Source organism: Myxine glutinosa, chromosome 13 (assembly GCF_964187855.1).
Source record: "Myxine glutinosa chromosome 13, kmMyxGlut1.1, whole genome shotgun sequence".
NCBI lineage: Eukaryota > Metazoa > Chordata > Myxini > Myxiniformes > Myxinidae > Myxine > Myxine glutinosa.
Window position 1 is genome coordinate 85,427,935 of NC_136273.1, and position 24,640 is coordinate 85,452,574.

A 24,640-nucleotide genomic window follows, 5' to 3' on the forward strand; every position below is an offset into this window, starting at 1 on the left:
ATTGAGGTGAAAATATGCCTAAAATTCCCAAAAAATTTCACCTTAAATTATTCAGAATAAAATATTGAAAACGGCATGATTGTTATGTTTTTATGTGACCATAATATCACTTCTCCAGAAAATATAGCAATATCATGGGTATATTACACTGTTTTGACGACAACAAACTTGTAATGTGCGAGGTTGTAAAAAAACGGGGGGGGGGTGCTTAACTTAATTCTTTGTGTATATATATATATATATATATATATATATGTTTGTACATATGTGTATGTATGTACATACTGTATGTATATACTGTATGTATATATGTTTGTGTATATATATATGTATGTATATATGTGTATATATATATGTATATATGTGTATATATATATATATATATATATATATATATGTATGTATATATGTGTATATAATAATATATGTATATATATATATATATGTATGTATATATGTGTATATAATAATATATGTATATATATATATATATATATATATATATATATATATATATATATATATATATATGTATATGTATATATATTGTTATGGATTTGAGAATTGTGTTTTTTTTATTGTTGTTGTAAGATATCACCCTCCTTCCTCCATTTGTTGTGTATAAAGGTCAAAGGTCGTTCCCGTAGTTATTCCATATACCACACGTAGCAAATCATAGATTTCCTCCTTGTTCAGTAGTTATCTCCTTATTATGTGTATTAGATTAAGGCTGTGTCTTCCATTAATTAACACTCCATTGCACCAAATTCAAATAAGGTAGATTCCCTTCACATTCCCCTTTCGTCAATTGCCAACTGCATTGGGCGGTTTGCTGCATTCTGCTGCTGCTGTGGGGTTGTGGTTTTTCGCTGCAAGACTCCATTAGCCACGAGGTCATCCCGGAGCAGAAGGTGGGAGGAGTCGGCCCAGCGCCGGGAACAAGGCGTGGCCTTGCCAACGCCTCCTCTAAGGGCGGGATCGGTGAGCCCTCGCGACCAATCACGGCCGAGGCGAACTCACCGATGGGCGTGTCCTGTAGGCCGGCGGCTTGATCGCCCGAGGCGTTATATAAGCGCGCGCGGAAGCCTTTGCGGGAGTCCTGAGAGTTGCGAGACGGGAGATCCGGCAAAGAGACAGCAAGCCATAAGTGAGAGGAAGAGACAGCAAGCCTTGTGAAGAAAGAGACAGCAAGCCTTGTGAAGAGAGAGACAGCAAGCCTTGTGAAGAGAGAGAGACAGCAAGCCTTGTGAAGAGAGACGTGCAACCTGCGGGAGTACGAGTGAGGGAGACGCTGTTGCCAACCAGCCTTGCCGCAATGGGCTCTAACGCGTTGCTGGGAGCATCCCGGCGGTGTGGACCAGAGGGCGGAGAGCCGGCGGCTGCTCGCTCCCGGCCCGGTCGTCCTACCATCCCACCTGAACCTTCCTCTCCTTCCAGCGATTCATCCCTATCATCATCCCCCGTGTAAGTCTGATTGTTCGTCCGTCTTCTGTGTTGTCCTGGGGTTGTAAGTAAGACTGCCATAGTTAAGTTAATTTGCACTGTGTCCTTCTGGTCCGTCCCTCTTCTTGCATTATTTTATTATCTTTCCTCCTTCCTTGGTTTCTTTCATTGTGTAAATAGTAGTAATAAATAATAGTCGTATTTCCAACCTTTTGCCTTCGTCTTCCTCTTCTTCACATCCGTCGTCTTTGTCTTTTCCCCATTGAAAACCTGTGGCACGATTTGGCCAACGTTCAAGGATCGGGTCTAGTATCTGTTAATAGTTCGTGCCACGGTTGCTAAAACCGCTCGGCAATTAACATCTGTCCGCGGTACGAACGGGGCTGTGCACCGGCCTTTCCGGAGGTCGCTGGGCAGCGTCAGGGACCACGTCGGTCAGTTATAGAAGAGGGGATTAATCCCCCCTCTAAGGGGAACAGAGGCCGACGTCGGGTTCCGTAACAATATGTATATATATATATATATATATATATATATATACTGTCGTGGCCAAAAATATTGGCACCCTTGCACTTTTCTCAAATAATGCACCATTTCTTCCAGAACATTGTTGAAATTAAAATATATTTTGGTATCCACAGATGTATTTATTTTGTTTGCAGTGGAAACATCTATGAAACATTTGTATTGAAATATTAAATTTATGACATCATAGGTCACATTGTTTGGCATCCATATTGGATTTAACCTAAAACCTTAAGAAAACATCTACCAAACCACCGAAGTGATCGACTCAAAACTTTACATGTGTCATCGACTCGGCATGGCGATTAAAAGATGATCACGAAAACATCATCGGTCACATGGTGTGGCAGCCATACTGGATTGAAGGAAAATATTAAATAAATTATATCTCAAAAACCGTTTACGCTATCGATGTGAAACTTTGCAAATGTCATCTAACACCATTGCTGCATATAGTTTGAAAATGACGAAGTTGCACATCACATGTCAGCCATCTTGGATAGAAAAATGAACCTTATCCAATCAACACAAACGTGATCCCCAAGAACATATGCAGAGTGTACTTTTTTAATGTCAAATGTCATATGGTTTGGCAGCCATATTAACTTGAAAGCCAATATTTTTTAAATCCTCTTCTCCGAAACCTCTTCACCGATCAATGTGAAACCTGTCATGTCTTGTTAAAAAATGTGATGTTTGAGAACAGCTGAAGGGATTTAAATCAGCTGTTTATTTTTCGGACAGTCAGCGAGGGCATCTACGGTACCCGTTTTCACGGGCAGGGATTACGTGGAGGCATATTGGCGACGCAGTCGCATTGCTCTAGTTTTTATATGTATGTATTTATGTGGAAGTGATGGGTTGTATTGTGAAAGCAGATGGCACAAAAAGGGGGAAAATAAAATAGCACAACATTTTTAGCAGGTGAGGAACCACCTGAGACATGCACGACACTGCGGGCCCGAAAGCATGCAGGTAGGGTGCGAGTTTGAAGAAGAAGTATTATTAGAAGTAGAACATTTCTCCGTAATGTTTTCCGAGTTTGAATAAAAAGTTTCTCATTGAGTTTGAAGAAGATCTGGGTGGTGTTTGAAGTAGACCTCAAAAATGCAGAGAATAATAAGATGTATGTTGTTTTTTTATGTTGATGTTTTGGCAATCATGCTTTGAAGAAGAAGAGGAATAAGCACTAATGCTCTGTTCATGTTGATTCTCTGTATTCTGTTTGTTTGCAATCACAATATTTAAATTATGACAAATGGGAATAAGGTTGAAGCATTTTACAACTTGAAAAACATCCTATCCGGTGGAGGTGTGAATTAAGATGGCAGTGCAGAAGAAGGAGAACAGACTTGCTTCCATAAATACACTTAGTTATAAAAATCGCTAATGTTGTTAATTTTTTCAGATTTCACTCCAGATTTCAATACTTATAACTAAGTGTAGTTATGTCTACAGGGACTGATCCTCAAATCCCAATCCCGATTTTGATTAAATGCTTTAATTAGTCCGTGAGAGTAGATAGAGTTTTCCCAAGCCAAAGCACGTTTCAACAGGCCAAAACAAAATGGCGGCTTAAAAACCCAGCCATGTCACAGAGGACTGACCACGATGGCGGACCACCATTTTGTTAAGGCTTACTTTGGTTTTTGTTATGAGCACTCCGTTAATCGTCTTCAAAAAGGTTTCATTCATTCAAACACCCAGTCTCATTCATTTCACTCCCTTGGAGGTCAAGAAGTATGCATGCAAAGTTTGGGGCCACTAAGTTTCATGGTTTTGGAGTTATGGAGATATACACACTCACACACACTGTCTTTTATTATTATAGAAGATAGTGTTTTAAGTTTTTATTTTATTCCAGAAGACATTCAAAAATGACATTTTACAACAAAGCAGAATTCATCAAGAGTAAACTTCTGTCAAGTGAGGAAAACAGGAAAAGAAAGTGTTTCCATGAAGTATTTCACTGAAAGAATATTTCACAGATTTTGTGTTTAATGTGAAGTGAAAAAGTCAAGCATGCACACTTTTATATCAATCGTCCACCACCTCGTCTACACCCTGAAATAAATCGTCCACCACCTCGTCCACACCCTGGAAGCAATCGGACACTACGTCATCTACACCCTTAAAACCATATACCGCCTCGTCTACACACTTCATACCATATACTGCTTTGTTTATACCCTTAAATCAATGGTGTATCACCTCCTCTGTACCCTGAAAGCAATGGTGTATCACCACCTCCTCTGTACCCTTAAATCAATGGTGTATCACCTCCTCTGTACCCTTAAATCAATGGTGTATCACCTCCACTGTACCCTGAAATCAATGGTGTATCACCTCCTCTGTACCCTTAAATCAATGGTGTATCACCACCTCCTCTGTACCCTGAAAGCAATGGTGTATCACCTCCTCTGTACCCTGAAAGCAATGGTGTATCACCTCCTCTGTACCCTTAAATCAATGGTGTATCACCTCCTCTGTACCCTTAAATCAATGGTGTATCACCTTCACTGTACCCTTAAATCAATGGTGTATCACCTCCACTGTACCCTGAAAGCAATGGTGTATTACCTCCTCTGTACCCTTAAATCAATGGTGTATCACCTCCACTGTACCCTTAAATCAATGGTGTATCACCTCCACTGTACCCTGAAAGCAATGGTGTATCACCTCCACTGTACCCTTAAATCAATGGTGTATCACCTCCACTGTACCCCGAAAGCAATGGTGTATCACCTCCACTGTACCCTTAAATCAATGGTGTATCACCTCCACTGTACCCTGAAAGCAATGGTGCATCACCACCTCCTCTGTACCCTGAAAGCAATGGTGTATCACCTCCTCTGTACCCTGAAAGCAATGGTGTATCACCTCCTCTGTACCCTTAAATCAATGGTGTATCACCTCCTCTGTACCCTTAAATCAATGGTGTATCACCTTCACTGTACCCTTAAATCAATGGTGTATCACCTCCACTGTACCCTGAAAGCAATGGTGTATCACCTCCTCTGTACCATTAAATCAATGGTGTATCACCTCCACTGTACCCTTCAATCAATGGTGTATCACCTCCTCTGTACCATGAAAGCAATGGTGTATCACCTCCACTGTACCCTTAAATCAATGGTGTATCACCTCCTCTGTACCCTTAAATCAATGGTGTATCACCTCCTCTGTACCCTGAAAGCAATGGTGTATCACCTCCACTGTACCCTTAAATCAATGGTGTATCACCTCCTCTGTACCCTTAAATCAATGGTGTATCACCTCCACTGTACCCTTAAATCAATGGTGTATCACCTCCTCTGTACCCTTAAATCAATGGTGTATCACCACCTCCACTGTACCCTGAAAGCAATAGTGTATGTCCCAGTTGTAAAAGAAATAGGAAAAGGTTGTTCCAAATAAAGTGGATGTGATGAATAGATAAGGTTGGGATGACACTGAGTGAATGTGTTCATAGGTACATATAATAGCAAACCTGAAACGAGTTCGGCAATTGTAAGATATATGATGAGATGTTGCAGGACGAATGTGAATATGACGAAAAGATTGAGATGCGAGGCAGTTATGAGGTGTAAATGCGACAATCGCTCTCCGCCATCTGGTTCTTAATCAGAGTTATACCTGTGATGGTTACCTCTTGGAAGGCCATCCACAATACCAGCTGGAGAGGAGAAATCAGGGCACAGAAAAAACAGTCTCATCACAGGTGATACCTTTGATGCTGTTCCATCACATTTACTGATGATCTAAAGTTTGAAATTACTGTTTACATTTGCGTTTTTGTTCTAATTTTAACTTTCTTTGTGAACTGTGTTTGCTGGAGGCTGTGTCGGCCTTGAAGGGAAAGTAAACCCAAAAGACAAGCTCAGAGCTGGGCAAACCCTTAGAAGGTGATTGTTTGTGAGTTGTGACATTGGTTTCATATTACTGACATTCTTAATCTATATATTAAAACATTCTCTTTGTCCATTTTTATTTCTGTCTCTGAAATGAGGTAATCATGAGGCTCGTCAAGTATGAGAAGTAGAATGCAGAAGGACAGACAACATCAAGGTGTCCTACCTCTCCACCATGTGCACTAACATGCAATATGCGGCATGTGGGCATCCTCGTTTTGAATAAGGTGATAGTCTTCAGCAGCTCACCTTCTTCCAGGACCTGAAACATTCATTCCCAGACGTAAATATTTGGTGTTTTGATGGTGGTCAGACTATGTGGCATAGCCGCAGGCACCGCTGACCAATAAAACATAGTCTACGAACAAGGCTCGTTGGTCCAATGTTTGTCAACAGGGACTTGCAGACTGCGCCCAGTTCATAATACACCTCTCCAAGGAGGAGAGGTGGTTACGGTGGTCTGGGTCGAGGTAGAGGGCTGGCCTTAGGGAAATGGGGTGGTTTGGGGGTTTTAAGAGGTAGCGGATAGGGTTGGGATGGGTCAGGCATTGCATGTTCGTTGTGGGCCACAAGATCATTCTGGTATTGGCACGAGCACCTTTTCTAGTGCATAGGTTGAGTAGTTTGTGCCACATGGAATTATGTAAGCAAGTAAAACTCATGCTTTGCTCACCAAGATGGCACTTTATCCTCGACACAAACCTTTATAATGACTTCTTTATGAGATGTATAACACCATGACACACAATCCTTGCTGTGTAGATCATTTCGACGCAGTTTGACATGTTGTGGAGAAGCAGCAGTCATTTTTAGGCCTCGACGCATTTTTTTGAGGACTGTAAAAACAAACAAAGGTTATGTTTCCAAACTGACATATCACATCATTATTTTACTACACTTGTGTCACGACGAGCAAGAAGAAAAAGACATAAAATGTCATAGTCCCCGTGGTTTTAATAATTTTGCCGTACGGAGTTAAAGGCCGTCAGTCGGCCATCTTTGGTCGGATTACAAAACAAAATCTTCTGCTTATGTTGTCTGTGTGCATGTATTGTCATGTAGTGCATGTAAAAACATGTATTGTCTTTGTGCCAAGTTTGAACAAAATCGGACCATGCATGTCCGAGAAATGGTTGGGGACACGTTTAAGTAACAAAATGGCCGCCAGTCGGCCATCTTGGATCTAATCTCGAAAAGCAATGACGTGCATATGTAAGCCGTCATTCATTATCTGCGTGAAAAGTTTGAACCAGATCGGTAAATGCATGTCCGATAAATGGTTGGGGACGTGTTCCACATCGGGGTTTTTTTTACAACTAAAATGGCCGCCAGTCTCCCAGTCAGCCATCTTTGATGAGATCACAAAATAAAGTGAGGCGTATGTGTATGCCATCATGTACTGTGCTTGCGCCAAGTTTGAACAAAATCTGACCTTGCATGTCCGAGAAATGGTTGGGGACACGTTTAAGTAACAAAATGGCCGCCAGTCGGCCATCTTGGATCTGATCTCGAAAGATAATGACGTGCATATGTAAGCCATCATTCATTTATCTGTCCAACGGGGGCTAATAATGGGGTTTAAATCTGAATCCATACATTGGGTCACAATCAGAGCTGATATGATAGAATAACTATAATCCTATCCACAATGTATTATCCTCTTTGCCAGAAGATTGTGCTGCTGAAGCGGTCTGATCATGACTAGAAACTACACTACGTGGTTTGTCGTTGCCTCCTCAGTACAACTCAGGTCATTACTGACCATTCCCCGAGGGTGCAACATACAAACATTTTCCAAATGTACAACGACAACTTTCAGGGCAATATATATACTCTTCTGTGATGTAAAGTTTTGCCTGCAAAGAACCAGGATTGCCATTATACCCGTTTTCTACCATGATCTAGCTTGCAGTACTTACATATTTGGGATGGGTACAACAACTCCCAGCCAGAGAAGTTCATCTTCAAAGCATCTGTGTAGGTTATCTTGAATGCTTCAGTCATCATATCTGGTGATTCACACACAGAACGTCCATATGCTTGTGTTAACACTCATATTATAGCCTGTTGATGGCTGATCGTAAAGTTCCTGGTTGAGTCCAAATCTGACTGTGCGCTGTGCTGGGTGTTGCTCTCTGAAGGGTATTTATAGGGTGCACTCACCCAACACCACGAAAGGAGGTCCAATGATGTGGCTTCAGCATTTAATAAAACTGGTCTACCTATTTATTTATTTATTTATTTTTTTGTATACTGAATCGAGGCTCGTGAAAGAGCTAACATTTACTTCACAAACAAATCAACCAGACAAACAAAATATACAAAAAGAGGGAGCGGAAAACAAGATGGGGAGAGAAGGGGAAGCACACAAACACAACATTTGAGAGCAGGGAGAAGTGTGGGAGGGAGAGGGCCCGGGGGGAGGAGGCGTGGGAAGGGGGGAGGAAGAAGTATAAAACACAAGGACACCAAGGACTTCCAGGACAGAAGTTGGTATTTCAAAAAAGTGGAATTGGGGTGGAATTAGCGGGGGTAGAAAAGATCAAGGTTTTGGATGGGGGGAGATAAGAGATGGTGGTGAACAGCTGTTTTAAAGACCTGGAGGGTGGAGTGGGATTGAAGAGAGTGAGGGAGTTTGTTCCAGAGGCGGGAGAAAAGAGGAATGAAGGAGTGAAGGTGAGCAGAGAGCCTAGACTTTGGCAGTTTGACCATAAGAGGGTTCCAGGCAGATCTTGTGCGACTTGTAGGAATACGTATTTGCGGGACAGAGCCCAGAGAGAGCTGGGGGGGCAAGGCCAGAGAGGATTCGGTAGAAGACGGTACAGGTGAAGCATGTACAGGTGCATGTACAGGTGAAGAAAATTACACTTCCCCCTCCCAAACTTCTTTGCCTCTTCTCCCTCCTCCTCCCTTATCTGCTAAAGCTTGTCCTTCTCTCTTCTATTCCTTTTCTCAATTTAAACTTCTCAATTTAACTCCTGTTCCCCATCCTCCCTCTGCTGCCATGTGTACGTAATAAATAGATGACCCCCCAGGATCATTCTTGTCCAGTGGCGGTACCAGTACCAGGGTTCCTGATGACGGAAGGGCTGCTCATTTACCTCTGCTGCTGGGCGATGGATCCTTTTTCGTCATGTTCAAGGTGAGATTATGGAACACGAGCTTCAGTTGAAGCTGCAATAACAATGAAGAGGCAAAGATGTCACAAAGTACTTACAACGACCAAGCAGTGCAAGGAGAGTTTTATATTCCTTAAACTTGAATTTTGCCAGTTATTCGTGAGCCTTTTCTTTCTTTACAAATCCGTTTTTTCCACTACAGTTTCATGCGACTTCAGAAAGTATTTACACCACTTGACTTTTTCACATTTTGTTGTGTTACAGCCTGAATTGAAAATGGATTAAATAGAGATTTTGTTTTGTCACTGATCTACACATAATACCCCATAATTTAAAAGTGGAATTTTTTTTTTACAATTTTTATTATTATTATATTTTTTACAAAATAATTAAAATATGAAATGTCTTGAATCAATAAGTATTCAACCCCTTTGCTATGACTACAAATTGAGCTCAGGTGCATCCAATTTCCTTTGATCATCCTTGAGATGTCTCTACAACTTGATTGGAATTCACCTGTGGCCAATTCAATTGAATGGACATGATTTAGAAAGAAACACACCTTTCTCGATGAGGTCCCAAACTTGACAATGTATGTTAGAGCAGAAACTCTACCATGAAGTCCAAGAAACTGCCCTTAGAACTCCGAGATATAATTGGGAGGAGGTATAGATCTGGGGAAGAATATAAAACAATTTCTAGAGTGTTGAAATTTTCCAGGAGCCAAGTGAGCTCCATCATTGGGAAATGGAAAGAATGTGGAACCACCCAGACTCTTCCTAGAGCTGGCCATCCGACCAACCTGAGCAACCGGGCAAGAAGGGCCTTGATCAGGGAGGTGACCAATAACCCAATGACCACTCTGTCAGAACTAGAGAGTTCCTTGGTTGAGATTGGAGAACCTGCAGGAAGGACAACAGTCTCTGCAGCACCTCACAAATCCAGGCTTTATGGGAGAGTGGCCAGACAGGAGCCACTCTTGAGAAAAAGGCACATGACAGCACACCCGGAGTTTGCAAAAAGGCACGTGAAAGACTCAGAGAGCATGAGGCAAAATATTCTGTGGTTTGATGAGATGAAAATTTAACTCTTTGATTTGAATACAAAGTGTTGCGTCTGAAGGAAATCGAGCACAGATCATCACCCATCTAACACCATCCCTACTGGGAAGCATGCAGGTGGCAGCATCATGCTATGGGGATGCTTTTCAGTGGCAGGGACTGGGAGACTTGTAAGGATAGAGGGAAAAACTAATGGAGCCAAATACAGGTAAATCCTTGAGGATAACCTGCTTCAGAGTGCAAAAAGTTCCGAGAGACTGCGGCGAAGATTTACGTTCCAACAGGACAATGACCCCAAGCATACAGCCGAAGCAACACTGGAATGGCTTCAGAACAAGTCCGTGAAAGTCCTTGAGTGGCCCAGCCTAAGACCAGACCTGAATCCCATTGAGAATCTGTGGAAAGACTTGAAGATTGTTGTTCACCGACTCTCCCCATCCAACTTGACAGAGCTTGAACAAATCTGCAAGGAAGAATGGGAGAAACTCTCCAAATCCAGATGTGCAAAGCTGATACAGACATACCCAAGACTCGAAGCTGTAATCGCTGCCAAAGCAGCCTCTACGAAGTATTGCCCCAGGGGGTTGAATACTTATACAAATTCGATATTTCTGTTTATCATTTTTAATTGTTTTGTAAAAACTTTTTTTTAAATTCCACTTTGACAATATGTGGTATTATAGGTAGATAAGTGACAAAACATCTAAATTTAATCCATCTTAAATTCAGGTTGTAACACAACAAGATGTGAAAAAGTCAAGGGGTGTGAATACTTTCTGAAGGCACTGTAACTGTTGATACAGTTCTAGTCATTAAACAAACTTATCTTCTTAACTAACTCAGGTGCTGCTTGTATCGGTGTACACATTAAGATTATTTGATTTCAAGCTCATGCTCCTCACACTCTCGTCCCATGGTCTTGGAAGCTCCTTGCAGGCCCAAACTCCATCATTCTGATCCATCTCCATCATCTCCTGACCACCGACCTGCACCTGAAAACCACCGGTGAAGTAACAAGGTTCACCTGAGTGCACATGCCTCTTGGACTCCCGAACAGGATGTACATGGACGAATCTGGTTTTTGGGCACACCTTGAGTTATATCAATGGTAGCATTTGCAAAGCTTTCTTTGTATTGTCATTCAGTCGGTGAACGTTTTGCTCAATTGCAGGTGCATTTGTTTTGATCACCTGTATGTGTGCATATGTCGTGTCTGCAAAGCAAAGGACCAGTTCTCCCGGTGGTTCTGTGCTGTTCCAGGTGAGGGTGGCTTCCTGCACGGTATTCGCCTTTATGCTGAACCCGCTCCTGGTAGCTGTGACATCTGCCATAGACGGGTGGAGAAAGATGAGCAGATGGGGAGAAGTAAACGAGAATTCAACTTGAACTGAATTTAAATTTTAAAATGGTCCAATGCTGAACGTTTTGCGCAAAACAGATAATTTGGGAATCTTCGCTGTTCATGAACGAATAGAAGTAAATGGTATTAAGAATGAATATTAACACATGAACACACAAAACACTGTGCCGGTACACTACCATTCAATATGTTATATATGATGGAGGAGCTTATGTGAAGTAGGGATGTTTTCACTGCAGTCACGAAGTTAGTGAGGGAATCCAAGGAACAAATGAATAGGGATCCGTAGAGCCAGAGTTTGGGGTATGGGAAATAGGAGATACATGGAGGAGGGTTCCTACTACAATACTACATTACCGACAGATCTACAGATCATTACTACAGATCTGACCTATCAATGAGATAGAAAACGTAAACCCTTCAGTCTGGTGGAGGTATGCATTCTAGATCTCATTGTAAACCTGACGCAGAGAGACGTTAATCCGGGGGTACCTTATACTCGCTCAAACTAATAGATGTTGTTTGAAAAGTGTAGGCCACTGTGTGCTGATACACAGGTTAACTTCCATATTCCTTATTTCTGATCTGCAGCAAAAATGGCCGTCACAGTGTGTTTGTTCCATCAGAGACTGGTTTAAGGTGACGAGACAGCTGTTCTATGGATGACGAGTCCACACCGAGAATGAGAGACGGAAAATGAACTCCCTCCATCTGGTGAACAGTTCACACTCATCTTAAGTCTTTCTGCTTCTGTCAGGGTAAAAATGAATAATTGTCATCTCTGGACCAATCAGTGGCACCGATGGTCGTAAAGCATGCTGGGATTTTGCATCAGGTGGGGCAGTCACGCGAAGCTAAAGGACATATGATTGTTTGTGCACCATTGGCATAAAGCCAAATCACAGTTGTCGAGCAGAACTGCGTTGGAGTTGGAAAAAACTCTGTGGCTTGACCTCGTGTAAAATATTGTCGCATCTACCCTGTAGTGAAGACCTCAGGGTGACAGATGACCAAACGAGCTTTAACTCTGAGGCATATACCCAAATATGGCGGTACCTTTTGCACGTGCGTGGGTGGTGGAGGGTAAAGAGGTACTTACCTGCACGGACCTACTGCACACGGGGAGTTATCCGATCCCCACAACAAATAAACGTACAAGACAGGCAAATCAACAATACAACAAATGAAATGCAAAAAATAATGGTTTAATGAAAATAAATGCCAGGATAACAAAAATGAAAGGTAAGGTAAAATCGAATTCCTAAATGAGGGACCCTCCATATGGACTGGTATACAAACACAGGGAATGATAAAATAAAGATAAACTGTGGTGTGGTGCGTTGGCCGATACTTCGCCTCCTCCGATCGTCGCGATCCACCGGGCTCCACCACTCACTTTACTAGCACGCACCGCTCCACGTGCAGCCGCCTCCGTCGAGGGCACAGGGAGAGAGAGAGAAAAATGGGTCCGCCTTCCATGCAGCCAGGAACAGAGAGAGCGCGAATGCGACCGCCTGTAACCAGCCAGGGACAGAGAGAGCAAATGCGACTGCTGGTACCCAGAGCCCGGACCAAGAGAGCGAGAGTTGTGTCTGCCTTTCACGTAATCCGGAACAGAGAGAGAGAATGCGACTGCTCGTACCCAGAGCCCGGACCAAGAAAGAGCGAAAATAATAATAATAATAATAATGCATTTATTTTATATAGCGCTTTTCAGGAAGCCCAAAGACGCTTGATGGTGGTGGTGCTTTCCCTTTTTGCTCCGACTGTCTCGAACGTTCTCTCTGACGTCGCCCATGCTCCAATCACCGAGCACCGTCGAATCGTCCCAAACAATCGTCCATCGGGGCATGGCCTCAAGGCCACACTTGGCGCCCATCGAGAAGTTTCGGCTGGGTGGCGCCAGAGTGTCTGGGTACTGTCCGCGATTATGTTATTTTAATCATGGGCCGGTCGCATGGCTAGCCTCATGATTTTATCCATATGCTTTGAAGGTGCTTCATCCAGAGTTTTTATCCAGAGTGTGCTTTATAAGAATGAAGGGAAAAATCACAAGGGCAATTTCACACTGGGAATTTTATCCATATGCCCTAACTAATTAGCATAGCTCCACCCCTCGTATGGAAACACATAATGCTAACACGGACATCCAGTCCTAACTTAAATACATCGAGGTGGCTTCAGGGCATACAGAGCACGCTACTCTATACAATTCTACCTCGACTACGGTATTTCATTACCTGCCCTCATACACGTAACAATATTAAGCCAAGGGTCCTAATATCTGCATTCTTGTGCTCTGATCTTATGCTCCAGTCTTTGCTTTTTGCCTTCCTTTCTCGTAGACACTTTGTGTATAAATTACAATTCAGACAGAATATAAGTTAGAGATCCAGTTGCCCATGCGGACAAGCAGATTGTCTCCTTGCATACGAATAAATATTCCTTTTTGTCTAACCAGTTGTCTGTCACAATTTTTTAAAGCTGGACAGACCCTACACTTCCACGTTCAGAGATTCTATTGTGTTTTCAGGCTTCTGATAAACGGTATAAACGCATGAAGCAAAGCCACAGCCAATCACACCCTTACATCACTGTATGGAATCTGACACTGATATTGCTCCGACAAAGGGTTAACTCCCGAAACGTTCTTGCTTCCCATGGCAGTTTGAATACCTCGATGTATTATTTCCATTCATCGTTCTATCTGTGTGTACCGACACAGATGGTCACAAGCCTTTTCAATTAATAGACTAGTTTTCCATTGCACTCGTACATGGACTTGTGTGAATTGGTCAAAAGTGAGTCGAGAAATGGACACTGTAATGGTGGACTTGGTGGTGTAATGGTGAGAGCTTCCGCTTCGAGTCTGGGATGTCGGTGGTTCGAATCCCTTTTAAATATCCCAGATAATCCCATATAAAAGACTTTTTAAATGGTAGGTGCTGCTTCCTTGCTTGCCGTTCAGCATTTAAATGGATAAGAGCACAGACAATTACCATAAGTTGACATCCATGGTGAGGAGTGAATCCCTCCTTAGGAAATGCCCCACTGAGTGCGGTGAAAAAACCGCGCCATTGTTGTGACGTCGCTGGTACCCAGAGTGCCCCAGAAAGTGACGGCATTTCGCCCCAAGCTCAGTGGGTGTGTTTGTGTCGTCAAACAAGTGTTGTGCTGTTGTGTGTTTGTCTGTATGTTTATGTGTGTGAGTTGTGTGTGTGGCAGCTCCACTAAGAGCATTAGTAGTCAGGGCCCTTAGGGATATTTCGGGGCCGTTTGGTTCAAATTCTTCCAAAAGCACCAAATTTGGTCCAGATGTTGCCCATGCCATACTCTTTCGATTTTTGACGGGCGCCAAGACGGGCGCCCCCCCCCCCTCCGGGGGCCCCATATTGGCGAAATACTAAATGGCCGCCACCCGGATTAGAGGAAAATCAGTTAAATAACCAAAAGGGTTGGAATCATGTATGATACTGAAGGAGCTGGGGCTCCCACGTCGATCGGAAGAATGGACGCGACAAAAAGCTGGAATTCATCCGAGTTGCTTTAATCAAACGAAACACTCAGGCACTCTGAAAAGCCCGTTTATCGGGCAGCAATATATATACATATTATCCCGGAGCGTTTGCCCAGGAAAGGCGAGAGGGGGCGTGGCCCAGCGTCCTGGCTGCGGCCTGGCAAGTTGAGGGCGAGCCTTCCCGGGCGTCCTGGACGAGCCCGGCATGGTGATCGCTCCGCGTCCTTGATAGGTGCAAGGCGATTGTGAAAACCCAGCGGTAGCCGCTACACACGTCCCCCCAGAATCGACTTGCACCGGCAGGGTAAATTTGAGGGGGGTCCTGATGACCCGGCCGAAGCGACCCCTGGCGGGTCGTGGGAGGGGGTCCGGTGTGGTGGTGGGCGGTCGAGTGGGGGGCACCGTGGACGGGGGGCGGCCTCGCCGCGGCGGAAGGGCCAACCGTGGTGGGTGGTCGACGTCCACGTGCGCCGGCTTGAGGCGGTCCACCGCAATCCGGTCCGACCTGCCGCCGATGTCGATGACGAACGACTTGTCGTCCCGTCGCAGCACCCGGAAGGGCCCGTCGTACGGCGGCTGGAGTGGCCCCCGATGTGCGTCGTGACGCACAAAAACATACTCCGCTGTGCGAAGTGCTGGGGGGACGTAGGACTGGGGGTCACCGTGGTGGGATGTTGGCACGGGGGCAAACCGTCGGGCGGCCTCCTGGAGGTCCGAGCGCTGGTGAGCTGCGGACCAGGGACTGGTAGCGTCGGGCACGAATTCGCCCGGGACGCGTAGTGCCTGGCCATAGACAAGCTCGGCGGTGGATGCCTGGAGGTCCTCCTTGGGGGCCGTGCGGAGGCCCAAAAGGACCCACGGCAGCCGGTCGGCCCAACCGCCGTCTTGAAGGCCGGCCATGAGCGCGGCCTTCATGGAGCGGTGGAATCGCTCGCACAACCCGTTTGCTTGGGGGTGGTAGGCCGTAGTACGGTGGAGCTTGACCCCCAGGTTGCGGGCGACCGCGCTCCACAGCTCGGAGGTGAACTGTGGTCCGCGGTCTGACGAGATGTCCGCCGGTGCGCCGAAGCGGGCGACCCAGGTGGCGATGAAAGCCTGCGCCACGTCGGCGGTGGTGGTGTAGACGAGGGGAACGGCCTCCGGCCACCTGGTGGTCCTGTCCACCATGGTGAGCAGGTGTGTGAACCCCCGTGACGGGGGGAGGGGGCCCACCAGATCCACGTTGACGTGGTCGAAACGTCGTTCGGGCACGGTGAAAGGTGCCAGCGGGGCCTGGGTGTGTCGGTGGACCTTGGCCCGTTGGCAGGCCGTGCAGGTGCTGGTCCAATCGCGGACGTCCCGACGAAGGCCGTGCCAGACGAATCGTGCCGACACCAGCTTCTGGGAAGCTTTCCGGCCGGGTGGGAAAGGCCGTGGAGGGAGGCGAAGATGCGGCGTTGCCAGGTGACGGGCACGATGGGGCGAGGCTGGCCTTGGGAGACGTCGCAGAGCAGGACAGTGTCCGCGAAGGGGATGTCGGCCAGGCGGAGGCCCGTGTCCGCCGCCCGGAGGGCTTGCACTGTGGTGTCGGTGGTTTGGTCCGCCGCCATAAGCGCAAAGTCCACGCCCAGGTGGACCGCGTTCGCGCTGGCCCGGGAAAGACAGTCGGCCACGGCGTTGTTTTTGCCGGCGACGTGCCGGATGTCCGTGGTAAACTCCGACACGGCGGAGAGGTGGCGCTGTTGGCGGGCCGACCACGGCTCCGTGACCTTGGCCATGGCGTAAACCAACGGCTTGTGGTCGACGAACGCCGTGAAAGGTCGGCCCTCCAGGAGGTGGCGGAAATGGCGGACGGCCAGGTGTAGACCGAGGAGCTCCCGGTCAAACGTGCTGTATTTGAGCTCGTTCGGCCGGAGCTGCCGGCTGAAAAAAGTGAGTGGCTGCCAAACCCCGTTCACCCATTGCTCATGTACGGCGCCCACCGCGTAGTTGGAGGCATCCGTGGTGAGGGCGATGGGAGCGTTGAGCACCGGGTGAGCGAGCAGTGTTGCGTCGGCGAGGGCCCGCTTTGAGCTTTGGAAGGCCGCATCCATTGCTGCGGACCAGGCGATGTCGTGCTTGGCCGGCTTGCCCCGGAGGGCTTCGTAGAGGGGCCGCATGAGTTGAGCAGCGCGGGGCACGAAGCGGTGATAAAAATTCACCATTCCCAGGAATTCCTGCAGGGCCTTTATGGTGCGGGGACGCGGGAACGTGGTGATGGCCTCGACCTTGGTTGGCAGCGGCACGGCCCCGTTCTTGATGATGTGGTGGCCCAAAAAATCAACGGCCGTCGTGCCGAAGTGGCATTTGGCCGGGTTGACGATGAGGCCGTGCTCGCTGAGGCGCCCGAACAGTGTTCGGAGGTGGAGGAGGTGCTCGGCCCGGGACGTGCTGGCGACGAGGATGTCGTCCAGGTAAACGAAAAGGAACGGCAGGTCACGCAGCACGCCGTCCATCAAGCGCTGGAACGCCTGAGCCGCGTTCTTGAGACCAAACGGCATCCGCAAGAATTCGAATAAGCCGAACGGCGTGATGACTGCCTTTTTAGGGACGTCGGCCGCCCTGACAGGTACCTGGTGATATCCCCGTATGAGATCAATTTTCGAAAAAATGACCCGTCCTGCCAGACGGGCGGAGAAGTCTTGGATATGCGGGATCGGGTACCTGTCGGGGGTGGTAGCGTCATTGAGACGGCGGTAGTCGCCACACGGGCGCCATCCACCCCCCGGCTTTGGCACGATGTGCAGTGGCGAGGCCCACGCGCTATCGGAGCGCCGCACGATGCCGAGGTGCTCCAACGCGTCGAATTCGGCCTTCGCCACGGCGAGCTTGGCTGGGTCGAGGCGGCGGGCCCTGGCGTAGACCGGCGGGCCCGTGGTTGGTATGTGGTGCTCGATCCCATGCCGTACTGCGACGGCCGAAAACGTCGGCCGCGTGAGGGCCGGGAACTCCGTGAGCAGGCGAGCAAACTCGTTCGCCGCCGGGACGGCGCATGCCAGCTCGGTCGGCGCGGAGCTGCTCAATGTGCATACCAGGGAGCTGAAGGGTTCGGCGTTGATTAAACGACGCCGTTGGACGTCCACCAGCAGTCCGTGTGCACAGAGGAAGTCGGCGCCTAGCAGAGCCATGGGCACGTTTGCGGTTACAAACGTCCAAGCAAAGCGTTGGCCGCCGAAGCAGAGGGTGACGTTGCGCGGGCCGAAGGTGCGGATGGTCGATCCGTTGGCCGCAACCAAGGAGGGGCCGCAAACCGCGGATTGCCTGTCCTGGTCAGAGGCGGGTATGACGCTCAGTTGGGCGCCGGTGTCGCACAGGAAGTGCCGTCCGGACGCTTTATCCGTGATGAACAGTAAGTTGCCCGTGTGGCCGGCGCTCATGGCTGGTAATGAATACCGGCCCGGCCGTTTCCCGGCCTGCCGAAGGTGCACGGGGGTCGGCATGTCCGGGCCTTCTGTCCGAACCTGGCATGATAGTAACACCACGCTTGGTCAGGTGGAGGCCTCGGTCGTCGTGCTGGAGGTGGTCGGCTCAGTGTAGCGGCCGCCAATTGCGTCGGCAGTTCGGTCGTCGACCGTGCCGGGTGCTCGGGCGCCATGGGTGTTGCGTCGGACGGCGGTGGGTCCCATGTCGCCGCTGCGATGCGCTGTCCTGCGGCGGAGATCTTGTCGGCTTCTCTGGCAAGGGCCCGGGGATCTGTGATCGTCGTGCTTGCCAGGGCAAGGCGTACCGGGTTAGGCAGCTGACGGAGGAACAGCTCCCGGAACAGGAATGCCGGAGAGTGCTCGCCGAGCAGTGAAAGCATGTAGTCCATTCGCTCGGAAGGGCGCGTGTCGCCGAGCTCGGGCAGGTCGAGCAGGCGCCGTGCGCGTTCCGCCGATGGGAGGGCAAAAGCGTCGAGGAGAAGCTTCTTAATCGCGCCATATTTGTCAGCGGCTGGCGGGCTCTCGAGGAGGCTGGCGGGCTCTGGCGGCCGCGGTGGCCGAACCGAGCGCTGTTACCACATGGTGGAAGCGGGTGTCGTCGGCCGTGATGCCTCGCAGGGCGAACAGGGAATCCGCCTGTGCGAACCAAACCGCCGCGTGAGCCTCCCAGAAGGTAGGCAGTTTAAGGGCGACTGCCGTGTCCATGTCGGTAGGTCACCAATGAAGGAGCTGGGGCTCCCACGTCGATCGGAAGAATGGACGCGACAAAAAGCTGGAATTCAGCCGAGTTGCTTTAATCAAACCAAACACTCAGGCACTCTGAAAAGCCCGTTTATCGGGCAGCAATATATATACATATTATCCCGGAGCGTTTGCCCAGGAAAGGCGAGAGGGGGCGTAGCCCAGCGTCCTGGCTGCGGCCTGGCAAGTTGAGGGCGAGCCTGCCCGGGCATGCCCGGGCATGCCCGGGCGTCCCGACCGAGGCCTGGCAAGTTGAGCGCGGGCCTGCCCAGGCGTCCTGGACGAGCCCGGCATGGTGATCGCTCCGCGTCCTTGATAGGTGCAAGGCGATTGTGAAAACCCAGCGGTAGCCGCTACAATACCACTTTTCAGGGGTTTTCGAGGTCGAGGACTCCAATTATGATGTTATTCTGATGATTCGAGGTCAAGGTCAACCCTCAAGGTCATCTTAAAGGTCATTTTTGAGTCAAACATGTCGGTTTTTGAGTTTTTTGTCAAGATTTACGTGAGGTTCACCATTTTATGTTTCTGGGTTGGGTAATCGACCTCTGACCTTATTTTTGACAATTAGAGGAAATATTTACATGTCTATTTCCTAATTTTCAGGCATATGCAGTTCATCAGTCTAATTACAAAGGTACGGATTTTGATGTTTTATGAACTGTATGCCATATCCTTGTGTTTAATTTTTGTGCGATCATGATCCGGGTTCATGTATACATGATTGTATACATGTCATAAATATGACGTCATAGGTCATGTGACCTGGCGGCCATATTGGATTTCATGAAAACCTTAAAAATGGATCCCTGCCTTCATTTTTCGATCGATTCATTTTGAACTTTGACCACTTATAGTACTCCATGTGATTGGATGCATATCCTAATTATGACGTCGTAGGTCAGGTGACATGGCGGGATGGACCGGTAAGGTCCCCGGATCATACCGCCCTTGGCGCCCGTCAAAAATCGAAAGAGTATGGCATGGGCAACATCTGCGCCAAATTTGATGCTTTTGGAAGAATTTGAACCAAAATATCCCTAAGGGCCCTGACTATAGGTCCTGCAAAGAAAATAGAAAACAGGTAAAAAGGAGTGACGATGTAAAACTGGTGGACCATCACTTGTGTCTTGGCACAGGTAGGGGTTTGATTCACACAAGGAAGAAACTTCCATTAAGGCATTTAATTAGTTTTAAGCTGAATGTGAATGTGATTTTTCACTCAATTGGCATTTCCTTGTTCACTAACTCTACATTGGCATGTTTTGTACATTTAGTGCTACATTTATCACTTTATCGCAGGTACTGTGGGGCTGTGAGAAAAGTTTCTAAAATACACAAATAATGGTTAAAACGATGATAAACAAACGAATACGTACCAACATCTGCTTGCAAAGTTAACATCCAATCTCCAATTGTGATTCGTCTCAAATCTGCAAATGAAACGAGGGAATAAACCATTCCAGATATATCAAGATGATGATGATTGAGATGATGATGATCGTCGACGTGATGCTGATGATGATGATCAGGTGTTCACATCATCATGCAGTTTGCACATTGAAGGGTGAAGCCAAGATAGAACCAGCAAGATATTTTAAACAAATTTATCTTCATTACCCTGCGCTCGCGAAGCGAAAAGCGGGGTTAAGCATTCAGTCACGTACATACGTGTCTGCATTTCAGTAAAGTAAAGTGTGTGCCGTGTCAGCATTTTAAAAACTCATTTTCTCGTCAACCGTTGGTCCGATTGACACAAATTTTCACCATAGGAGGGCCTCCTCCTGCAGAATATTTTAGTGAATATTATGACGTCATAGCTCAGGTGGTACAGGCGCCATCTTGGAAAAACGTTACACCTCTATATCTCCCAAACCGCTCAATGGAAACATGGCTCATTGTCAAGTACTCAATATGGGGAATAAGATATGTTGATGATGATGTCATCGGTGCCTTAATTATGACGTCATAATTCAACAAGTACAACACTTGATCTGATCAGCATGAAAATAAAATCCTCTGCAACTGTTAGTCCGATTGGCATGAAATTTTCAGAATATAAGCGGCACCTCCTGTGGAATTTTTCAAATATAATTATGACGTCATATGTCACGTGGTACAGGCGCCATCTTGGAAAAATCGAAAAAAGGTTCCACCTCTATATCTCCAAAACCACTCCATGGAAAAAAACTGAAACATGGCTCATTGTCAAGTACTTTGCTTGGGGAATAAGATTTGTTAATGATGATGTCATAGGTACTTTCATTATGACGTCCTATTTTGACAAGTACAATGCTTGATTTGATCAGTATGAATTTTTTTCTCTGCAATTCTTGGTCCGATTGACACGAAATTTTCACCAAAGGAGGGCCTCCTCCTGTAGAATATTTCAATGATTATTATGACGTCATAGGTCACATGTTACAGGCGCCATCTTGGAAAAACTTCGCACCTCTATATCTCTGAAACCACTCCATGGAAAAAATTGAGACCTGGCTCATTGTCACCGAGTCCCCAATGGGGAATAAGATATGTTAATGATGATGTCATCGTTGCCTTCGTTATGACGTCATAATTCGACAAATACAACACATCCATCCGATCATTATGATTTTTTTCTCAGCAACTGTTGGTCTGATGGACACGAAGTTTTCACCATAGGAGCGCCTCCTCCTGTAGAATATTTTAATGCTAATAATGACGTCATAGGTCATGTGGTACAGGTGCCATCTTGGAAAAACCGAAAAACGTTGCACCTCTATATCTCCAAAACCACTCCATGGAAAAAATTGAAACGTGGCTCATTGTAAAGAACTCCATATGGGGAATAGGTGTTGTTAATGATCACGTCATTGGTGCCGTAATTATGACGTCATAATTAGACAGGGACAACGCTTAGTCTGATCAGTTTGAAATTTATTGAGCGTGATCTATGCAACACTTATATTACAGAATAAAAATTTATGATGTCATCGCTCCCGTGCTCTGGCAGCCATATTGGATCAAAGAAAAATTAAACCTTCAAAAACAGAAGAGTTGGCTTGCACCAAGTTGACTGTGCAGGGTAAGTATTCTATGAATATCATCTAGTTTGAGATAGCAATGTGCCCTCAATGTCGCGTCCCGCCTCCGACCCTTTCCCTGCTCTCTCCCACCCCACCCCCTCCCTTCAGGCTCTTACCCCACCCCTTTCCCTCCCTCCTCCCCCTCTCACTCTCCTCCTCCACCCCAACTCCCCCCCCCCCCCCCATTTTTTTCTCTTCCCTCTCCTCCCTCTTCTCTCCCCCACTCCCCTCTCCTTCCCACACCCTCTCCATCCCGCTCTCTCTCACCACCAACCTCCTCTCTCCCCCACTCCCCAAAAAGTAACTACGATGAAATCCCCCCCTCCCTCCCATTTCCTCTCCACCTCCCCTCCCGTTCCCCCTCCCTCCTTTCCCTTGGCCAGAAGAGCTTTCGAAGAGGTCCTATATATTATGTGTGCATCTCACGAAACAGCAGCAGGGACCTGTTCACTTTTCCCCAGATTTTAAAAAATGTTCATTTTCTCCCAGATTTCTCCAAAATTTCATTCAGAACACGTCGAGGGACCTCCGAACATGCAAACACACGTCAAATAGACCGTCTGACTTAGCAATCCCCCAAATTAGCAATTAGCAATCCGAAAGCCACACATCTATTTAGTATTTAGTTATTACTATTACTATTTAGTATTTAGTATTATTTAGTAATGCATTCGATCGTGTGTGTGTGTGTGTGTGTGTGTGTGTGTGTGTGTGTGTGTGTGTGTGTGTGTGTGTGTGTGTGTGTGTGTGTGTGTGTGTGTGTGTGTGTGTTCGTATGTTCTTGTGTTCGTGTGTTTGTGAACAAGATATCTGGAAAAGTTCTGAACGGATTTGGATGAAAGTTGGTGGGATGATTGCCCTTGGGATAAGGAAGAATTGATTAGTTTTTGGTGAAGCTCAGGATATTATTCCCGATCCAGGAATTTTTTGAAGGATGTTTTTACCATTGGAAGATAGGGCTCATTTTTTTTGAACATTATCTTCTATATATTCTATATTTAACATTGTGATATGAAAATAGTTTTCATATTTGTTGTAAATGTAGTTTAAACTCGTGGTTATGCGTTAGAGCGGTGTATTTTTTTTCGCAGCGTCGTCTTCAATGTTCATTTTTTTTTCTAATAAAGACATATTCTGTCATTTTAAAACCACCAAAGTGTGTATTAGGTTTCCCCGTTTCATAAAATGTATCGTTTGATACGTATAATGCTTTAAACCGGTTGTTTTTTTTGGTTTTTTTGTTTTTTTACCTCAGAAGAGATATTGAAGCGCGGTGCTACGCACGCGACTTGCTACCAAGGAGGAAGCGGACAACGCGGTTAAAACAAAAGTGTCTTTATTGACAAGAGGTCACTGTAGCACTGGCGCGCTCCGGGCTGCGCGCCCGGTGTATATCCTGAGGCCACGCCTACCCCTCGGGCGTGGCCGCCACCCACTTGGTGCGCGGAATGATGTCACCACGCCAGTGGGCTTTCGTGTCTGCCACACGCGCCCCCCAGAATTCCCGCGCACCTGGAGGGCCAGTTTGCGGGGCAAACGGATGACCCGGCCGAAGCGCCCTCTGGCGACCGGCGGCGTCCGGGGTGCAGGTATGCCAGCTGGGATGCCCCCGGCTGTACCCAGGATGGGTGCCGGACCGGGGGGCGGCGTGCCGGCGGTGCTGGGCGGTGCCGGGGGTCCGCCCGCTGGGGGGCGGCCCCGACACGGGGGCCGAGCCACCGGCGGTGGGTGGTCCACGTCGAGGTGGGCCGGCTTGAGTCGATCCACTGAGACGCGGTCGGGAGTACCGCCGATGTGCAAGGTGAAGTATTTCACCCCGGTCTCCAGCACGCGGAAAGGCCCGTCGTAGGGGGGCCACAGTGGTGTCCGGTGGGCGTCGTGCCGGACAAAGACATACTCCGCGGTGCGAAGCTCTGGGGCGACGTGCGTGGGTGGGTGCCCGTGGTGCGCCTTCGGCACCGGGGTGAACCTCCGGGCGGTCTCCTGCAGCGCGGAGTGCTCCTGCGCTGCGGACCAAGGTGCCGTGGAGTCGGGGAGGAACTCGCCCGGCACCCGCAGTGGTTGTCCAAAGACCAACTCTGCCGCGGATGCGCGCAGGTCCTCCTTGGGCACCGTCCGGAGGCCCAGCAGGACCCAGGGGAGCCTGTCGACCCAGCCGCCGTCGCGGAGGGTGGCCCGGAGCGCGGCCTTCAACAAGCGGTGGAACCGCTTGCACAGGCCGTTGGCCTGGGGGTGGTAGGCCGTGGTTCGGTGCAGCTGGACCCCGAGCCCCCGCGCGACCATGGCCCAGAGCTCCGAGGTGAACTGGGGGCCGCGGTCGGACGAGATGTCCGAGGGGGCGCCGAACCGGGCGACCCAGGTGGCGATGAACGCCTGCGCGACGTCCGCCGCCATCGTCGCCGCCAAAGGCACGGCCTCCGGCCACCGGGTGGTGCGGTCCACCATGGTAAGGACATGG

General features: G+C 47.8%; 2 protein-coding genes across 7 annotated transcripts in view; one reads left to right on the forward strand and one right to left on the reverse strand.

The window, feature by feature from the left end:
- The window catches only part of LOC137439064 (nucleoside diphosphate kinase B), a 148,346-nt gene that overhangs the window by 84,800 nt on the left and 38,906 nt on the right, over nt 1-24,640 (forward strand). The window lies entirely within an intron of this gene.
- LOC137439060 (uncharacterized) overlaps nt 3,804-24,640 on the reverse strand; it is a 38,896-nt gene continuing 18,059 nt past the window's right edge. Inside the window, exons 7-16 of one of the 6 annotated variants that reach the window (XR_013621261.1) lie at nt 20,497-20,550; nt 11,250-11,383; nt 10,962-11,051; nt 8,981-9,053; nt 7,799-7,888; nt 6,582-6,715; nt 6,046-6,141; nt 5,311-5,644; nt 4,948-4,980; nt 3,804-4,350 (exon numbers count right to left, since the gene is read on the reverse strand). Coding sequence is in view for 1 of the 6 variants with exons in the window: in XM_078767720.1 (XP_078623846.1) it covers nt 5,546-5,644; nt 6,046-6,141; nt 6,582-6,715; nt 7,799-7,888; nt 8,981-9,053; nt 10,962-11,051; nt 11,250-11,383; nt 20,497-20,550 (770 nt within the window). In the remaining 5 variants the exon portion in view is untranslated. Of the gene's footprint in view, nt 5,645-6,045; nt 6,142-6,581; nt 6,716-7,798; nt 7,889-8,980; nt 9,054-10,961; nt 11,052-11,249; nt 11,384-20,496; nt 20,551-24,640 lie in introns of all 6 variants that reach the window. The other 5 variants (XR_013621260.1, XR_013621259.1, XR_013621258.1 and 2 more) reach the window with 5 other exon arrangements.